The sequence below is a fragment of the Aquarana catesbeiana genome, linkage group LG03 (genome assembly GCF_042186555.1).
Source record: "Aquarana catesbeiana isolate 2022-GZ linkage group LG03, ASM4218655v1, whole genome shotgun sequence".
In the NCBI taxonomy this organism is placed as follows: domain Eukaryota; kingdom Metazoa; phylum Chordata; class Amphibia; order Anura; family Ranidae; genus Aquarana; species Aquarana catesbeiana.
The window spans coordinates 268,719,682-268,739,120 of NC_133326.1; the positions used below are offsets into that span (position 1 = coordinate 268,719,682).

The 19,439-nt window shown below is 39.2% G+C and overlaps 1 protein-coding gene across 1 annotated transcript in view; it reads right to left on the minus strand.

The window, feature by feature from the left end:
* LGR5 (leucine rich repeat containing G protein-coupled receptor 5) overlaps positions 1–19,069 on the minus strand; it is a 223,604-nt gene extending 204,535 nt beyond the window's left edge. The window contains exon 1 of the mRNA XM_073620041.1: positions 18,034–19,069. Within this exon, the coding sequence (XP_073476142.1) occupies positions 18,034–18,266 (233 nt within the window). The 5' untranslated portion in view covers positions 18,267–19,069. The remainder of the gene's footprint in view (positions 1–18,033) is intronic.
* Between the last annotated feature and the right edge of the window lie 370 nt (positions 19,070–19,439).

The following is a 19,439-nucleotide window of genomic DNA, read 5'->3' on the forward strand; positions in this document are numbered from 1 at the left end:
GCGGTGCCCCAGAGGAAGTGGGAGCTGGAACCCTCTAAAAAGAGGGTTTCCGCCCCCCAAACCAAAAAAATGACATGCCAAATGTCATTTTACACTACAATCACCCCCTCCCCACATCATCTCCCTTACATATAGGGGTGTTGCACTGTAGTTCACAGAAGACAGCTGGAGAGACTGATAAGATTATTTGATATTTCTTTTTTAATGCACAGGAAATTACAAGGGCATTGAATTTTTAGAAAGATCAACAGGTATTTTGCTGTACTTGCAGAAAATGTAGATATTACTACTAAACAAATTGCCTACTGTTATGTATAAAATACTCTTAAGCTTGCAAGTAATTATACTAGAAAGACAAGAAAAGAGGGTGCGCATGCCCACATAACAATGGCCAATAAGAGAGGATCAACCTTTGTTGGTTATAAAGTAAATCATGAAAACAAATAAGAAGCACATGTGGGAAGTATATTGATTCTGTAGGAGAGCAGAAGATAGAAAGATACCCCAATGATGTTAATCTGCTATTGGATTTGAAAAAGAAAAGCACTAAATTGCCACGTCCGTAAATTGGGGAGAAAAAAGAGGGAGTGCTACTAAGAGTAATACCAAAAGGTCGGACTTTGTAGGCCAGGAAACAATGGAGAGATGACAAAAAATATTCTTCGTCACATTTATTGAAAAATACAAAAGATAATCATAATATACAAAAGGCGGATAAAAACATGGTATCCATGCATATGTTACAGTTTGCACAGTGAGCCCTTGTGCGTTTACGCGTTTCGCCATTAGACTTCTTCAGGACATGACCAAAGTTCAAAGGCGTAACAAGTAAGAGACAAAAGAACGAATCTCACTGTTAGTGAATTAAGTTTCAGATGTTTTGAACAGGGGTGGAGAGACCTTCAATCCAAAAATGTAGGGAGCCAGCAAAGTAATAGTATATAAAGTCCAATATATATACAGGGAACAAACCCTTAATAGGACTGAGCAATGCTAGTGGCATATAAAGCCTAAAAGTAGCATGCTATATATGGAAGATAAGGCATACGGACATGCCCCTGGGAGACAGCCGAGTACTGTACACTAATCTGTTAATCTGCTATTCTTTTTAAGCCTGTCCGTATGATATAGAAGTATCAGATAAATAATCACTATCTATAGGGAGGGCTCCTCGAACAATTTGACTGGCCAATTACCGTGAGTGGTGTGGTGTCATGCATCCAAGCCACTCGTTGGTCTCAGTCAAAAAAGGTGGATCTCGTATCTTCATTGTACCTACTAAAACGTACTAAGACAAAAAAGAAAATGAATGCAGCCTTCACATGAAGGGATGGATAAGCTGCAAAATATTGGCAAATCTTTCAATCATTCGCACATCCTCCATTCATAGATCGTTTTTCAATCATAGTATTAGTGGTACCGGCTTCTATGAATATAGGAGCTGGGCAGAAAGTACAGGCATAGTTGGGCACTCTTGTTGATTTTGTGATGATTTTTGTGCTTTTTTATTTTATTTTGACTGCTCTTAGGCTTTAATGTACATAATAGCTGAAGTAATAATGAAGCGTAGTGGATGCAAATGTCTGCGTACCTGAGTGAACATCTGTTACTTTCACTTACCGTGCCACATTTTTTTCTATTTTTAATTTGATAATTAGGAAGTTCTCCCTCTGATGCATATGTGGGAAATGCTAATTAGACCACGCATTATTTTATGTCAGCCTGCAATGACCACAACATATAAAGATAAGAGAATGTGTAAAGCACTGTTGTTGTAATGCACTGATATAGAAGAAGCACACAACACGTAAAAGGAACTATGGGCTCAATTCACAAAACATTATCTACTTCTTTAAGAACAGCGGCAAAATAGCTCAGCGTTTTTCAAAAATGTTTTTGCAATTCATCAAAAAACACTTATAAAATAGGGCATGCATTATTCCATTGAAATCTGCAGTATTAACCTCATGAAACCGATCAATATTTTACAGCATGACATCATATCCAGTGGGATGGATACAGTGGAGAGGGATTAGAACACCTATAAGTTTTTATTGCTGTCTGTGCCCTTGTTCGGGAGATTCATCCTCTCTATTTCTGCTGTTTCTCTTTATCAAAGAAAGTGAAAAAAAAAGAAAATCCCACATTTTGGATTGACATCAGAACACTAACACAGGGTAAATCTCCCCATTGGACACAGATGACATAAAGAAAAAACTGACCAAGGGTTCTAACCTTCCCTTACTCTATCCAAAATATATAGAGTATATCAACAACACTGGGAATGTCTGTAAATGTCTGGGAACTGAGGAGACCAGCTGCTGAAGTTTTGTGAGAGGAATGTTGTCCCATTCTAGCCTGATATAGGATTCTAACTGTTCAACAATCCTGGGTCTTCTTTGTAGTATTTGTCGTTTCAAGATGCACAAGATATTTTCAGTTGGTGAAAGGTCTGGACTACAGGAGGCCAGTTAGGTATCTGGACTCTTCTACTATGAAGCCATGCTACTGTCATAGATGCGGCATGTTGGTTTAGCAGTGTCCTGCTGAAATAAGCAAGGCCTTTCCTGAAAAAGATGTAATCTGGATGGCAGCATAGGCTGTTCTAAAACCTGGATATGCAAGCTGCGCATTCCATATGTACTAATGCACCCCCATACCATCAGAGATGCAGGCTTTTGAACTGAGCACTGATAACAAGCTGGAAGATCCCTTTCCTCTTGAGTCCGTAGGACTTGGCGTCCATGGTCGCCCAAAAAAATGACAAATTTCAATTCATCTGACCACAGAACAGTTTTCCACTTTGCAACAGACCATTTTAAATAAGCTTTGGGCCAGAGAAGATGGCAGCATTTCTGGATCATGTTCAGCTATGGCTTCTTCTTTGCATGATATAGCTTTAACTTGCATTTTTGGCTGGCAGGGTGAACTGTGTTCACAGACAGTGATTTGTGGAAGTATTCCCAAGCCCATGAAGTGATGTCCATATCAGAATCATGCCTGTTTTTAATGGGGTGTCATCTGAGTGCTCAAAGATCACAGGCATCCAATATTGCGTTTCAGCCTTGTCCCTTGCGCACAGAGATTTCTCCAGATTCTCAGAATCTTTTGATGATATTATGTACTGTAGATGATGATTTATTTAAAGTCTTTGCAATTTTTACGTTGGGGAATATTGTTCACAGACTGGGGAACCTCTGTCCATCTTTACTTCTTAGACACTCTGACTCTCTAACATGCTCTTTTTATACCCAATCACATCACTATCCTGTTGCCGATTAGCGTAAATAGTTTGCAAAACTATTCCAGCTCTTCCTTGTTAGCACCACTTACTTTGCCAGCTTTTTGTTGCCATGTCCCAACTGTTTTAAATATGTTGCTGTCATCAATTTCAAAATTACCTTGTTTTTTTCCTAAAATGGTACATTTACTCAGTTTCAACATTTGAACTGGTTTCTACTTTCTGTTGTTTATAAAATTTGAGATTTTGAGATTTACAAATCGTTGCATTCTGTTTTTATGTAGATATTACACAGCGTCCCAACTTTTTTGGATTTCGGTTACAGTTGATTCTAAACATCTCCTCGTCATTAAGATAATGTGATGTTTAGGGGTGTGTTTCAAACTGTGATGTGACCGCTACAGTAAGTTCCTTTTTCATATACCTCCTGTAAATTCCAAGTCTAACAATGCTTGGCCTACTAATATGGCTGGAGAACTCTTGTGCTTTCTGTGGTATTTTTTTTAATTAGGGTTTTGTAATAGAACTTACAATAATGCTTCTGTCTTGTTCAAAGTTTTGCCAAAGATATCTCCAAAGATTTTTGTGAAAAAGCAAAGTATTCCCACTACATAAGACATATGTTCTAACAAGGAATTAGACCATTGTGATATGCATATACACTGTAATATGTTTGGAGTGATTGGTTTATGCAGCAAGTGATGTATATGCTTGTATGAAAATCTAGAGAACTGAGCCAAAAAGGTACAAGCTGCCCATACATTCCTTAAATATTGCATGCCTGGACCACTACTTATTTAACATATGCATTTATTTATTTATTTCCTTTAGTAAATTGACTTTAATGCTTTTTTATGCTGTATTTACAGAATGTTTTTGATTTTTGAGATAAATACTGCAGAAATTGATAGTGAATTTTCAGTATTGCATGCCATATTTGGGAAAAATGTGTCATGTGACCTAAATATCACATGTTATAGCCTTTCGTGAATTGAGCCCCACGACTGATACCATGTACCATACACATATAATTACAAACAATGCACAGAAACAACAATTTTAAAGCTCAACACCAAAATACTTTTATTCAAATATCCCATCAAAACTTTCTTTCCCCAGGAACAGCAAAAACTAGCAATATTTTTCCCCCCTACCTATTTTCATTGAAAATTATATTTTAAAAGCCTTTGACAATATTATCTTAGTAAAGTGCAGGCATGCCTGGGGGCAGGGAGGAGGGATTACTGATGCGCTATCATCTATCTATTCGCTGACAGTGTTCTTAGGAGCTCATTTACATAAGCTGCCAATCAGTTAAGGCAGGTGTTAATGGGTGGGAGGATTGGGAGTCTTCTGGCCTATCTAGTTAAACTTTTGGTGTGTAAGACAGCCCAGGAGTCTCCTGGCCTGCTCATCAGATTATGCTCTCATGGTGGGTGTGACAGCCTGAGAGTCTAAGCAGCCCTAGTTCTCTAGTGTTGTAATTATGCCATCGCTCATATACTAACACTAAAAAAGAGCTGTTGGGAAGGAAAATGGCATAGCAGCCCACAGTCCTATTAACAGGATATAAGGTACAGTGAGCTTGGAATTGAGATGATCATACAGAAATCTTTCAATGGTTGCTGCAGTTAATAAAAAAGAAGTACTTGGTAGACAGTAACAAAATGGCATTTGGAAATGTGCTCCATCATTTCTGTCCAGAGTTTTGTTTTAAAACACATTTATAAAAATGTGTGTTAAAGTGATCACATTTACTCAAAGACTTTCTCCTGTGAACCATTAAAGCTAAAGCCCGCTGTTGGCTGGCATCACTCAGTCAGCACAGGCTACGGAAGGATCCCAACTTTACAGTCAGGATCCCCCCAATTGCCTGGACCTACAGTTGGCTCAACCTCCCTGTGAACTGCCAGGAAACTTAGAAAGCCGTTCTTACCCCCTTCACAGCCCAGCGCTCCAGTGAGGGCTGGAAGGGCAGAGCAGAGAGCCAGAGATTGAAAGCCATCACCTCTCTGCTCAATGAAGACAGAGAACTGAGACATTAGTGGTTTTTGATCGCTCAGCTCTCAGTCTTAGAAGAGGTGGGGGACAGATGCAGCATAGATCACATTACCAAGTACCAAGGCATATGGTTACATGACTAAAAGTGGCCGTACATGACTGGTTTTACAGATACCTCCTTCCACACAAAGTAGATGAAGGAATCCCCCCCCCCCAACAGCACAACGTATTCTGACAGCGGGACTTGACTTTAGCTGCTGTTGGGTGGCATCACTCAGTCAGCACAGGCTACGGAAAGATCCCAACTTTACAGTCAGGATCCCCCCAGATGCCTGGACCTGCAGTTGGCTCAGCCTCCCTGTGAGTTGGCAGGAAACTTAGCCAGCCGTTCTTACCCCCTTCACAGCCCAGCGCTCCATTGAGGGCTGGAAGGGCAGAGCAGAGAGCCAGAGATTGAAAGCCACCACCTCTCTACTCAATGAAGACAGAGAACTGAGAGATTAGTGGTTTTTGATCGTTCAGCTCTCAGTCTTAGAAGAGGTGGGGGACAGATGCAGCATAGATCACATTACCAAGTACCAAGGCATATGGTTACATGACTAAAAGTGGCCGCACATGACTGGTTTTACAGATACCTCCTTCCACACAAAGTAGATGAAGGAATCCCCCCCCCCCCCCCACAGGGCAACGTATTCTGACAGCGGGACTTGACTTCAGCTGCTGTTGGATAGAATATTAAGAAAATCAACTTCTGTTTATCAAAATATGGCCAGCTTAACCACCACAGGATACAGAAAAGCAGTTTATGCATCAAAGGTATTCTAGACCTTCTGTTCACTTTAAAAACTTTAATGGAATGGGAAGCGCTACATAGCAAAAGAGTGGAAAGGTGGGGGGATCCTTTTTCAATTTAATTTTAATTTCACTTTCAAACATAGATGTCTGTTTGTAAAGCAGACTAGATTGACTGCATGAATAAAACATACAGCAAGCTGAAGGAGTGTTTGTATACTGTCAAATATCTTTACAGACACCTTAGGAACTCTGAAATCCAATGGTGTTCAAGTTCAAGTTCCAACACTTCCTGGTAAAAATGAGAGCTGATCTATCCCCTCCTGCCTCCCTACTGGTCATAGATGTCTCCTTTTTATTAAAGTGGTTCCAAAGTCTAAGTATCAATACTTGTTTCCCCCCACCCCCCTCTCTAACACTTACCTGACCCCAAAACCAAACCTGTGTTGTCCCGTCTGCAGCCCCCCTCTTTTCTCTTCCTCTTCTCACAGATAACGTAGGCTGCAGTGGGAGCCATAGGGAGTGTGGGGCGTGGTGATGCAGCGCCGTGTGTCTATGGATGCACAGAGCCAGGCTCAGGAGTGCACCTGCACAGATGCCCCCTCAGTGCCCAGCTTCCTGAGGAGGCATGGAGAGGAGAATGCCGGTGGGGAACTCCGGAAGAGGAGGTAGGGGACCCCTCTGTGCAATACCATTTAACATCTTTTTTTATTGTAAATGAGAAAAAAATATTGTTTAGAATCACTTTAAGAAAACCATATTGTATTGACAGACAGGTGCACTTTTACAAGAAGTAGCACAAGATATAAAGGTTATTATTATTATTATTATTATACAGGATTCATATAGCCCAGTTTACTTTACAAAATAGGATAGATGGCCTTGTTCATGAGAGCTTACAATCTAAGAGGGAAGGGGAAGTGTTACAAAAGGTAGTAACTGTGTGAGGATGAGTTGATGGAGAAAGTAACATTTAAATTGTTAGGTGGAGGTGGGATAACTAAAAAGGTCACTATATGTCATTATATTTGCTCAGAAATACTAGTGTACCCTATACCCCAGTTAGTAGGAATACACCACCCATGTCTACTCATGTTTACCCTATTACTATGACTCTCAGCAGCATGTGGAGAAAGTAAACTGTATCCTACTATTGTACCGCAGACCATATAAAAAATAAATAAATAAACTAAATACAGAGCAATAAACTGTCATTCATTAACATTAATCTCTACCGCTCTAGTATGATGATTAACAGTGCAGAGCCTCTCCTTTCTCCTACAGGCACATGAAAATACTACAAAGTAAATGATTATGCAACCAGACTTACTATGAGCACAAACACTTGCTCAGAAAATAAATAAATAGAGCAGCCTAGTCAGCTAGTAAAATGGCATTTGTATGTAGTAGCAAGAAGAAAAGTGCTGCTAAAAGGTGTGGGCACAGTACAATAGCTGTCACACTGAGACTTCCTATTTTACCCTCTTTGAAGTAATATCACATTTCGTTAATGTTGGATCTCATTGTTCCTGCAACGTTCTAACCTTTTCTGCCTCCTTACAGTATGAGAAAGTAAAGTGGAGGTTTTCTCCTCTAAACCCAAGTCCATTTAAAGTAAGTAAGTTAATCCACTGAACATTATGGAGAGAAGACATTGATATATTGCAATAATTTTTATTGAACTCACTTACAATGCAAGAAGTATGTACATTAAACTTGCTGGATGACTGCTGAAGCCACATGTGAAAGGGAGTTTTGTAGCAGTAAACAGCACTGTATTGCCTGTACCTATTATGGTTTATTTTATAGTGGAGCATTCTTTCAAATCAAACAGTTCTATTCAAATTGGTAATATTGAGTTAGCAAAATCTGCAATTCAAATACCCAAGTTAAGGCTTAGTGCATATTAGATAAATTCATACACAAGAACGTTTAGCGTTAAAATTAGCCAAGATGGGGCTGGTGAATTCAAGAGTAAGAAAAAAACTGATTCCAAATGTGATTTCAGTGATACCGCACACGTAGGCTATGAGAAATTTACAGAGAATTGCTATTTTGTGGGATTTGATTATGGCTTTCATGTAACTGCCTATCCTGAACATTACATTCAATAAGTGCAAATTAAGGAGTTGATTTACTAAAGGCAAATAAATTGTGCACTTTGCAAGTACAAGTGAACTCTGCAAGGGAATTATCCCCAGAGCTTGGTGAATAGAGCGAAACTCTGCTGACTGTGATTGGGGATTTTATCTGCAAAGTAAAGCTTCACCGCATTCATTAAGCTTTGGGGATAGATCCCTTGCACTTGCAAAGTGAATAGACTATTTACCTTTAGTAAATCAACCCCGAAGTGTCATTGTTTTCAATGCAAAATAAGAAAGATGTGTGTTATGCCCCTGTACACGCGGTCGGACATTGATCGGACATTCCGACAACAAGATCCTAGGATTTTTTCCGACGGATGTTGGCTCAAACTTGTCTTGCATACACACGGTCACACAAAGTTGTCGGAAAATCCGATCATTCTGAACGCGGTGACGTAAAACACGTACGTCGGGACTATAAACGGGGCAGTAGCCATCAGCTTTCATCTCTTTATTTATTCTGAGCATGCCTGGCACTTTGTGCGTCGGATTTGTGTACACACGATCGGAAATTCCGACAACGGATTTTGTTGTCGGAAAATTTTATAGCAAGCTCTCAAACTTTGTGTGTCGGAAAATCCGATGGAAAATGTGTGATGGAGCCTACACACGGTCGGAATTTCCGACAACAAGGTCCTATCACACATTTTCCGTCGGAAAATCCGACCGTGTGTACAGGGCATTAGAGTGTATAGAAATGTGAAAACAATTGATTGAGCATTTTAGAAGTTTATTAAATCTTTAAAACTAAAATATATTAAAACCCAACATATCAGATTACAACTTATTATTATTGTGCTTTAACTGCATCCTGCCCAGGCCATTGTAAACTGACGTTCGGGCGGGAACCCCATTGTTCTCGGAGGACGTCATATGACGTCTGCCCAAAACGCAGGGTCACGCAGTGGCGCGATCTGTCGTCTGCCATGTCCACCAGACACAGCTGGTGACTGATAACTGTCCTGGTCCGCTGCCCATACATGTGATTGCGGTGGCCAATAACAGCCGATCACATGACAGTTGTAAACAATGAATGTCTTTCATGCCATTCATTAAATACAATTGTGTTGCTAGGTGTGATTGGTCACAGTGATCACATGGTCCAGACAGGTTCAATCACAGCCCATCTGTACCATGTAATTATATGTGGCCAATCATAGCTAATCACAACAATACACAGTGTCCACACACTGTCATTCAGTAAGAATATTTGCTTATAGCAGTGAAATTCACTGCTATAAGCAATCATAGCATGTAAAAAAAAAAATCCTGATCAACTCTCCAGAGTGGTCACAGTATGTAAAAAAAGAAAGAAAAAAAGAAAAAAGATTTTTAAAAAATTATAATTTTTTATTTCTACATGCTGTCACCAATCAGTGTCTCTGGTCACCGCCACACCAGTTATTTAATTACACTGTACTGCGCTGGTGACAGTATGTTAAAAAAAAATAAAATATTTAAAAAAAAACATTATTTTTATATTTATTTCCAAAAAATTGTGACAAAAAAATGACAACTTCAAAAAACACGCAATGTCTCTTACTATATACCTTAGACCAGGGGTCTCAAACTGGCGGCCCTCCAGCTGTTGCGAAACTACAAGTCCCATCATGCCTCTGCCTGTGGGAGTCATGCTTGTAACTGTCATCCTTGCAATGCAACATGGGACTTGTAGTTTCGCAACAGCTGGAGGGCTGCCAGTTTGAGACCCCTGCCTTAGACTGTCTACTTTCCCAAATGGTCATTTGGGAGATAATTGTACTGATCTGGCATTTTCAAGTCTCAAGAAAGCAGGACTTTAGGATCGATTGATTTTCACACACACACACACACATATATATATATATATATATATATATATATATATATATTTATTTAAAAAATCTAAAAAAATAAAATATATATATATATATATATATATATATATATATATATATATAGATAGATATATCTATAGATAGATAGATAGATAGATAGATAGATAGATAGATAGATAGGTCATAGTGTGTGGACTCTAACTTTCCTACAGACTAAATAATATACACTGATTTGAGTTATTTTCACTAAAGAAATGTAGAAGAAAACATTTTGGCCTACATTTTTGAAGAACGATTATTTATGTGCAAAGTTGTAAAACATAAACAAAGAAAAAATATTTTTTTCAAAATGTTTGCCCTTTTTATTAGCAAAAAATTAAAAAACTCAGTGGTGATTCATTAAATACAACCAAATGAAAGCTCTATTTGTGTGAAAAAAAATTATAAAAATTTCATATGGGTGCATTGGGGGTTATTTACTAAAGGTAAATCCACTTTGCAAAGTGCACTTGAAATTGCACGGAAAGTGCACTTGGAAGTGCAGTCTCTGTAGATCCGAGGGGGACATGCAAGGAAAAAAAAACAGCATTTTAGCTTGCACATGATTGGATAATAAAATCAGCAGAGCTTCCCCTCATTTCAGATCTACCCCTCAGGTTTACAGCGACTGCATTTCCACACTTTGCACTTGTAGTTAGCCTTTCGTAAATAACCCCCAATGTATCATGAGCACACAATTGTCGTTCAAAGTGCGACAGCGCTGAAAGCTGAAAATTGGCTTGGGCAGCAAGAGGGTAAAAGTGCCTGGTTAAAGTGGTTATAAAAAACAAAAAAAGTTCAAGGCCAGGAGGATAGGCACATATAATGGTAACCAGCCTGCTGACATGGTTAACTTAAATCTTATTTGTTGCTATAGGTTATTGCACTTTGCACATTGTCATTGCTTCCTGCATTGCCTTACTGATTTAGCCTATAAAGATCAGTGATTTCATCCTTCCAAAATGTTCCACCTACATGGGAAGTCACGTGCTTATAATATTCACAGACACTTGACAGTAAAGCATCGAAACATAAATTGATGTAACCTTCCCAAATAGTTGACTGTCACATATTATGGATGATTTGTTTGTAGAAGGCATAATAGCACAATGCTTCCATTACTTCAAGTAGATGCAAGTAGATGAAGCTTTTGTGATTTTTTTTTCTTTTTTGGTTAATGTTGTGTTTTTTTTGTTTTGTTGAAAGTCATACTATGCACTCAATCATTTCTACTGTTGCATTTCACCTCTGTGAATTAGGTAAATTATTTTGGGGTTTGCTGCTAAATTCTACAGAGCACAGCTACATTTTTTCCAAGGTTCCTCTTCTGGAAAAAAAAAAAAAAAAAAAAACATGTAGTGTATGGGAAATATCCACAGTATCCTCTGAATGAAGCTAGTGAATCCCCAGTAAAGAATACAAATCAAGCCATCAGAGTTTTCTTACAACATAAACAACCTTCGAAGTCCACGGGCTTTAAAGAAAAAAAAAAATCACATCATACTAAGACGCATGAAACTAGATGGTATATTGTGAGGATTATTTCACTTTAAACAAGCTTTACAATCCCAGTCAGCTTCTTGTCATCTTTGGCAATTCACTTTGTCTCAAATTGCTTCAGGCACCAAAAAATTAATTTGTACAAGCTGCAGGATTACACCTAAAAGATTACTCTCCAAGAAGGACACATTAGCAATAAATATATTCTATTACACTTCTGTAGGCGCAAAAAAAAAAAAAAAAAAAAAAAAAAAAAGCTTGGGCCATTTATTTTTAAATGTGTCAGTACAGCAAGATCCGTTTAGACAATGCAATCATTGTTGAACAGGATAAAATTGTGAAGCAGAATTTCTAAGGAGACACCTTAGTAGCCTTATACGCTTTGATCTAAATATAAGGAACCAGCCAAAAAGGTATCATATTTACTCAAGTCCCTGTTGTTTCTCTGCTAACAAATGAAAACCTTGCACAGCTTTAATAGCACCTCATCTGTGGCGAAGAATTTAAAGCAGAAATTAAATAAACTTGTGTCAACAGCAAGCCAACGTGCATCTGGAGGTTTCAAAGTTGTTCGCACAAGAAAACAGGACTCTGGGATTAGAGCATCAAAATAAACACATAACATTTAAATAGGATGTTGGGAGCGACCACACAAGCATAGAGGCAGGGATGAAAGCTCTTCTTTAAATGTTAGCAATGAGCTTCCCCAAAGCGGAGATGTATTCACAGGCACAGAAACCACAGGAACTGTATGAAATAATACAACAATAATACAACTAACAAAAAGTGTGCATAATGGAACAAAACAGTACATGTCATGTACAACCTGCCGCCATAAAGACAACCATACTTTAAAAAAAAGCAAAAAAAAAAAAAAAATAATTTCGCTCTCGCATTACCCTTTCACATAGAAGATTTTAAGGAAAACAAGATTGTATAATATTATGTTATAATTGTAGAAGGTTAGTGACCCAGCCTTGTACTGCACTTAGTTTGGGTCCAAGCAATGCAGAGTAAACACACAAACAAGGTCTAGTATTGGAACCAGCTTATCCCATATATACTACCTGTGCTGAAGACACATGGGTGGGGCGTGCTATTCCAATGTGTCCTTTATGAAATCATATCTAGTCTCATTTACTAACCAAATCAATTTCTCTACTTTTCTTATGTAAATAGATATTCCCAGATGATCCCAGCAATGTGCCTGGTAAACCACAAATTCATCTGCACAAGAGTGTAACAAAGCACAACAACAAGAAACAGTATTTTGAAAACATTTGTGTTTGTAAATGTGGGTTTTGTCATATTTGATGAGCAAGGGCCAAAATATGGTTTGCAACACATTTCTAAGCCATACATTTTCATTTTTGTCCCCAAAATGCTGCAGACGTTCTTGTCAAAGCTCACATCACCATTTTTTGTAACTGTTCCCGATCTATGCTGGACGGAAGAAGCCTGGCTCTATGGGGTTTACATAGGAAAGCAAAGTAAAGAGCGATGAAAGTGTGAAAAACCCACAGCCAATCAGATTTCGGTTTACTGTAGGAAGAGAATTAGGAATAGGTTGCTATTTATTTATTTTATTTATTTCAGGTACTTATATAGCGCCATCAATTTACACAGCGCTTTACATATACATCATACATTCACATCAGTCTCTACCCTCAAGAAGCTTACAATCTAAGGTCCCTAACTCACATTCATATACTAGCGGCAATTTAGACAGGCTCCAATTAACCTACCATGGGTTACTACATTTTTAACATCATCACTGCAACTTGCCTTGCCCTACAATCTTGGCTAGAAAGCTATATAAGTCAATGGTAAAAGTACATGCACATCATATATTAGCATGGTTATAAATGATGAACTTTATTTTTTGGGTCTAAGCCGTGATCCTGAAATATTCCTCAATGTCAAGGAATATACATCCACCTCGTCTAGGTATTAGAATTCATTCTGTAGCCAGTGATAGGCAATCAACTGGGACCACAAACCTTGACATCTACCAAGCCGAACTACTAAACTTTTGACTAGCAAGGCATGCTGGGACTTGTGGTTTCCCCGCAGCTGGTTGCCCATCTGTCAGTGTGACACATAACTAGAAACATAGAATTGTATAATATGCTGACACTTTGGCCGAGCATCACGGGTTCTTTACAGGCTGTTTGCACAGCCATTTTTGAATGTTTTTGCAGGCATTTCAGGCTTGAGCATAGTTTTAAATTATTTTTAGCCAATGAAAAGTTAGCTACTAAGGAAAAAAATGCACATTGTTTTTCGGTCCATTCCATTGAAGTCTACTGAGGCCAAAAATACTTATTATTATTATTATGCGGGATTTATATAGCGCCAACAGTTTGCGCAGCGCTTTACAACATGAGGGTAGACAGTACACTTATGCTATGTACACACGATAGGATTTTCCGACAACGAAACTGTGGATGTATTTCCGACGGATGTTGGCTGAAACTTGTCTTGCATACACACGGTCGCACAAATGTTGCCGACCGTCAAAAACACGGTGAAGTTCAATAGCCAGTGCAGCTCTTCTGCTTGATTCCAAGCATGTGTGGAACTTTGTGCGTCGGAATTGTGTACACACGATCGGAATTTCCGAAAACGGATTTTGTTGTCGGAAAATTTGAGAACTAGCTCTCAAATTTTTGTTGTCGGAAATTCCGACAACCAATGTCTGAAGTTATCTGACCATCTGACTAATTATTATTATTATTTAAAGTACTTATAAAGCGCCATCAATTTACGCATCGCTTTACATATACATTGTACATTCACATCAGTCTCTACCCTCAAGGAGCTTACAATCAAAGGTCCCTAACTCACAGGCCAATTTAGACAGAAGACAATCTACCAGCATGTCTTCTGAGTGACTGATGTGAGTGACCAGCACTAAGTAATGACTTCACAAGGCTGCACACTGTACACCTGTACTCTATGAATGAGGCTGCCTGCAACATTTCTACTTTGTAAATACTACAGCACACTTGCACAGAGCCTTGATTTTATTCTTTGTTTTCCTTCCCCAGTTAAAGATTACTCGCACACTTCAAAGACGTGTCTCATAAACCAAAGGTAGAGATAAACTTTTTGCAACTGTAATCAATATTTCCCCTTGCCTTACTTTTATTAGTCCTGACAAGGAAAGACCGCGGCTCATCGTGAAAATTCACACTAGATCAACATTACTAGAGCAAACACTGTCATATCAGTCCTCCGGGCTTTAACTCCCTATACCATGGAGGAGTTTTGAAGCTACTGTACACTAAACCGCCATGACCCCGCTGACTAAAAAAAAAAGGGGGAGCGATCACATTGTTTTCATTGTTGGTATTAAATACTGCATAGGACATATTTTAAATGTGTGCTCTTTACATTATCAGATACTCCTTTTTTTCATGTAAGTCATGTATTTCCGATTGACATTGACTTCCCTAATTCTAATGTAGAAATCTCACTGGATAAAGGGATCTCCCAATTACTTTAGGCGACTGTAATTTTTAACAGATGCACTGTGCGCTTGCATAAGAAAGGTAAAGCTATTAAAGAATAATACATCTCTTCTTGGAAATCTGTCTGGGATCTCAATAACTTGTTCCCTTCTTTGATAAAAGGCACATAACTAAAATATATATAGTAAATCGCTGCCAAATGGTCATAAGCTGGCAGATCTACTGCTCAACTCTGTGCTCAATTCTTGCCAGCTACCTTTACAAAGAATGTTAAAAATAAAAAAATAAAAAAACGTAAAAAACAAAAGAGATTCCTTGCAGCAGGATTTGGGACATGGGCTGTTTATTTACGCAGGGGGGCTGCTACTGAACTTGACCCCAGTTTAGTAACTTACCTAGTTACTGCTATTTCATGTGACTATCTGATTTATCTGGCTCATCCCCAGAGCACCAGTATTCTTCTGATCTCACTGACTGATCCCTGATTTACAACAAGACTGCTCCTGTAGTCACACTCTGTGGTTCCTGGTTTGATCACACACTCCTTTCGGTTCTGGTCTGTGATCCCTGTCTTAGAGCTGGGCAGCTGTTGTGCAGTAAATAAGCCCTCTTGATTTATAATATTGCCTTTGGTGTCAGTGCTAAGTATCGCTGGATGCCCATCACTTTCTCACTGGGGCATACAAATGCACGTGTATCCATCCAAACACATACTACAATGCTATTGAACATCATCATCTGCATGGGTAAGGGCACACACATTTTCTGCAGTGTACAGACATGTGTAAACTAACCAACTTAAAATCTAATGATAAGCTCTCAGCATATAACAAGTTCACTACCATATTTTATTTTAGAAGTTGCTTAATTTGAAGTAGAAATCACCAGCTACTGCCAACACTGTTTATGAATGGTATACAACATTGACAAATTGAGACGGATTTACTAAACTAAATAAATTGTTTGAAGATTCCATTTATTTATCCAAACCATAAAAAGGAAAATCCCTGTTTACTTATTTAATCTGTACATGATTGTATGATTGACGTGAATCTGGATGGATGAGCATTCTCTAAATCCTTAGTAAATCAACCTCACAGTGCCCAGTGTCACTATGAGAATCCAGGACAAGTGCTTCCTCCAACCAAGCCATGGATACATAGGCACCAACATCACCCATGCCACATGTATAGAAGCCATGGCATCTTTTTTACTATGTACATAGACTATACACATATACATATAGTGTTATATACAGTGCATACTATACATATATGCTATATACAGCACAGACTAGATACATATAAGCAGCTCTTTAATGTGTTTATAGCAAGAAACTCCTGATAACAACTTTTGAAGAAAAAAAACAGGTCTCTGCTATTGTTTAAATTTAAGTTGCAATAATATATAAATTATGGGACAAACTAAATATATATATAGAGAGAGAGAGAGAGAGAGAGAGAGAGAGAGAGAGAGAGAGAAAGAAAGAAAGAAAGAAAGAAAGAAAGAAAGAAAGAAAGAAAGAAAGAAAGAAAGAAAGAAAGAAAGAAAGAAAGAAGAAGGAAGGAAGGAAGGAAGGAAGGAAGGAAGGAAGGAAGGAAGGAAGGAAGGAAGGAAGGAAGGAAGGAAGGAAGGAAGGAAGGAAGGAAGAAAAGAAAGAAAGAGAGAGAGAGGGGAAGAGAGAATAAATAAAGAATACAATGCAGACAGTAGACATCTTAAAGAAAGGAAGGAAATAATTAAAGAAGGAAGGAAGAAAAGAAAGATAAAGAAAGGATAGGATAGGATAGGAAAGGAAAGGAAAGGAAAGGAGAGGAAAGGAAAGGAAAGGAAAGGAAAGGAAAGGAAAGGAAAGGAAAGGAAAGGAAAGGAAAGGAAAGGAAAGGAAAGGAAAGGGGAGAGGAAAAAGAAAGAGAGAATAAAGGAAGTAAAAAAAGATAAACCTTAGCAATGCAGACAGTGAACACCTTAAAGAAAGGAAGGAAGGAAGGAAATAAGGAAGGAAGAAGAGAAAGGGTAGAAAGGGAGAGAAGGAAGGAAGGAAGGAAGGAAGGAAGAAAGGAAGGAAGGAAGGAAGGAGAGAGAAGGAAGGAAGTCAGAAAGAACGATAAACCTTAGCAATGCAGGCAGAGGACACCTTAAAGAAAGGAAGGAAAGAATGAGAGAAGGAAGGAGAAGAGAAAAGATAGAAATGGAGAGAAGGAGAGAGAGAGAGATAGAGAGAGAAGGAAGGAAGGAAGGAAGGAAGGAAGGAAGGAAGGAAGGAAGGAGAGAGAAAGAGAAAAAGAGAAGGAAAGAAAGAAGGAGAGAAAGAGAGAGATTGAAGGAAGCAAGAAAGAAAGATAAACCTTAGCAATGCTAAACAATGGAAGGAAAGCATGAAAGAAGGAATGAAGAAGAGAAAAGAAAGAAAAGAAGGAAAGCATGAACTAAGGATGGAAGAGGAGAAAAGAAAGAGAGAGAAAGAGAGAGAGAGAAGGAAGGAAGGAAGGAAGGAAGGAAGGAAGGAAGGAAGGAAGGAAGGAAGGAAGGAGAGAAAGAGAAGGAAGGAAGCAAAAAAAGAAAGATAAACCTTTGCAATGCAGGCAATGGACATCATAAAGAAAGGAAGGAAAAGGGATAAAATTGGGAGAAAAAAGAAAGAAAGAAAGAAAGAAAGAAAGAAAGAAAGAAAGAAAGAAAGAAAGAAAGAAAGAAAGAAAGAAAGAAAGGTCTACCGTATCAATACAGACAATGTACATCCTAAAGATAAGAAAAAAAGAATGAAAGAACTGAAGAGAAAAACGAAAGAAAGAAAAAAACTAGTAAGAAGAGCGATCTACACCTTATGGATGCAGACATCAGACATGTATTGGTCACCACTGATGTTCATAATATAATAATACTAGTAATCCCAGAACTCTATTCTAGTCACCTCTAATGTCAGGATGTTTCCTCCCAGAAGTGACATCCTGGGGTCACCTACCTGCCCACACCTATCTCCCCTCCTGTCTAGTAGAGTGGTGGGTATACCCAGGGTGACTTACAGGTAGGTGGTGAAGATGCTGAGGTTGGTGGGCAGTGTGTTGAGCCCCCGGTCGGAGCAGTCCACCCTCATGACCAGGCCGTCCTGCTCACACACACACGGGTCGGGGCAGCTCCGGTGTTGCTGTTTCCCCGGTCTGGCTGCACTGATGAGATGGACGGTACAGAGAAGGGAACACACGAGTAGACTGGTCCTGGAGGTGTCCATGGTGTCGGTGCTGTGCCTGCTATACATGGCTCTGCCTGGCTGGGATAGTAGACGGAGCGGAGGTGACACCGCGCACAGCTCTCCTCTCCTCTCACTTTACTCCCCGACCATCTCACGCTGCTTTATTAAAGATCTGCAAGCCTGAACTGCGCGCTCACTGACGTCACAGCGGGCTACACAGCCACTCACAGCACGGGGAGACCTGTGTGCTCCGCTCCTGACCAGGTGGGCGCTGCACTCTACGAGGGATCTTCTCCACACCCAGGCTTTAGGAAGGTGTTCTGTTTTTTTTTTTATGTATACCGTCTATAGTACTTTATTTGCTTTTGCTTTTTTTAATAATAAAGGAGAATTCCCTCTTTTGCAAATAATAATAAATGCACCCAATTTGCAAAAGCAAAAATATGAATTTATTGAGTTTTTTTACCCTGCTTTGAAGTTTGCATTGCAACCATGGTCATGCATGCAATGCTTTTGATCCTCCTCCAGCCCAGGTATGGACCTTCAGGTATAGTCTAACTCCAGCATTGTCGTCACTTTAAATAGTTCATTTTGGACAAGCTGGCTCAAACAATCTGCAACAAGCTATATACACAGTATATAATGTTCTGCCAGTGCTACAGGGACTTCCCACCCTGATCCCAGAACAAGATCACTGCTCAGCTATTCACAGGAAGCTTTGTATTTTTTGAATGCATACAAGGAAACCTCTAACTGGCTGAGGTGCAGATTGTGATGTCATTAATCTGTCTTTCTAAATCAGCCAATCAGAGGAAGCAATGTGATCACTGGTTAAATACAAGCACTTCTGTGAATGGCTGAGCTGCATTTTGCCCGACTTGATTTTATTCTGGGAGCAAGGTGGGAAGTCCTCATACTGAGGTCAGAACACAAAGTATGGTGATGCTACATACAGTTTATACACTGCTGACAGCAGCTACCTGTACGCTATTAGTAATGGAAATAGTTCATTTGGTCCATCATGACCCAAACCATTTCATGTCTGCACTATAGCCAAAAAATGGCTACAGTGCGGCTCTCTTGTTTTGGAAGGGTGTCCATGGACGTCCTCCCAGAACCATGTCCCCTGCAAGCCCCTTGGGGCATGCATTTGGCACACTCTGTGATTTCTGTGTCCTTTAGAAACAGCTCATCACAGATACCAGGAAAGGGCCAATCACAGGTAAACAAACTTGCTGT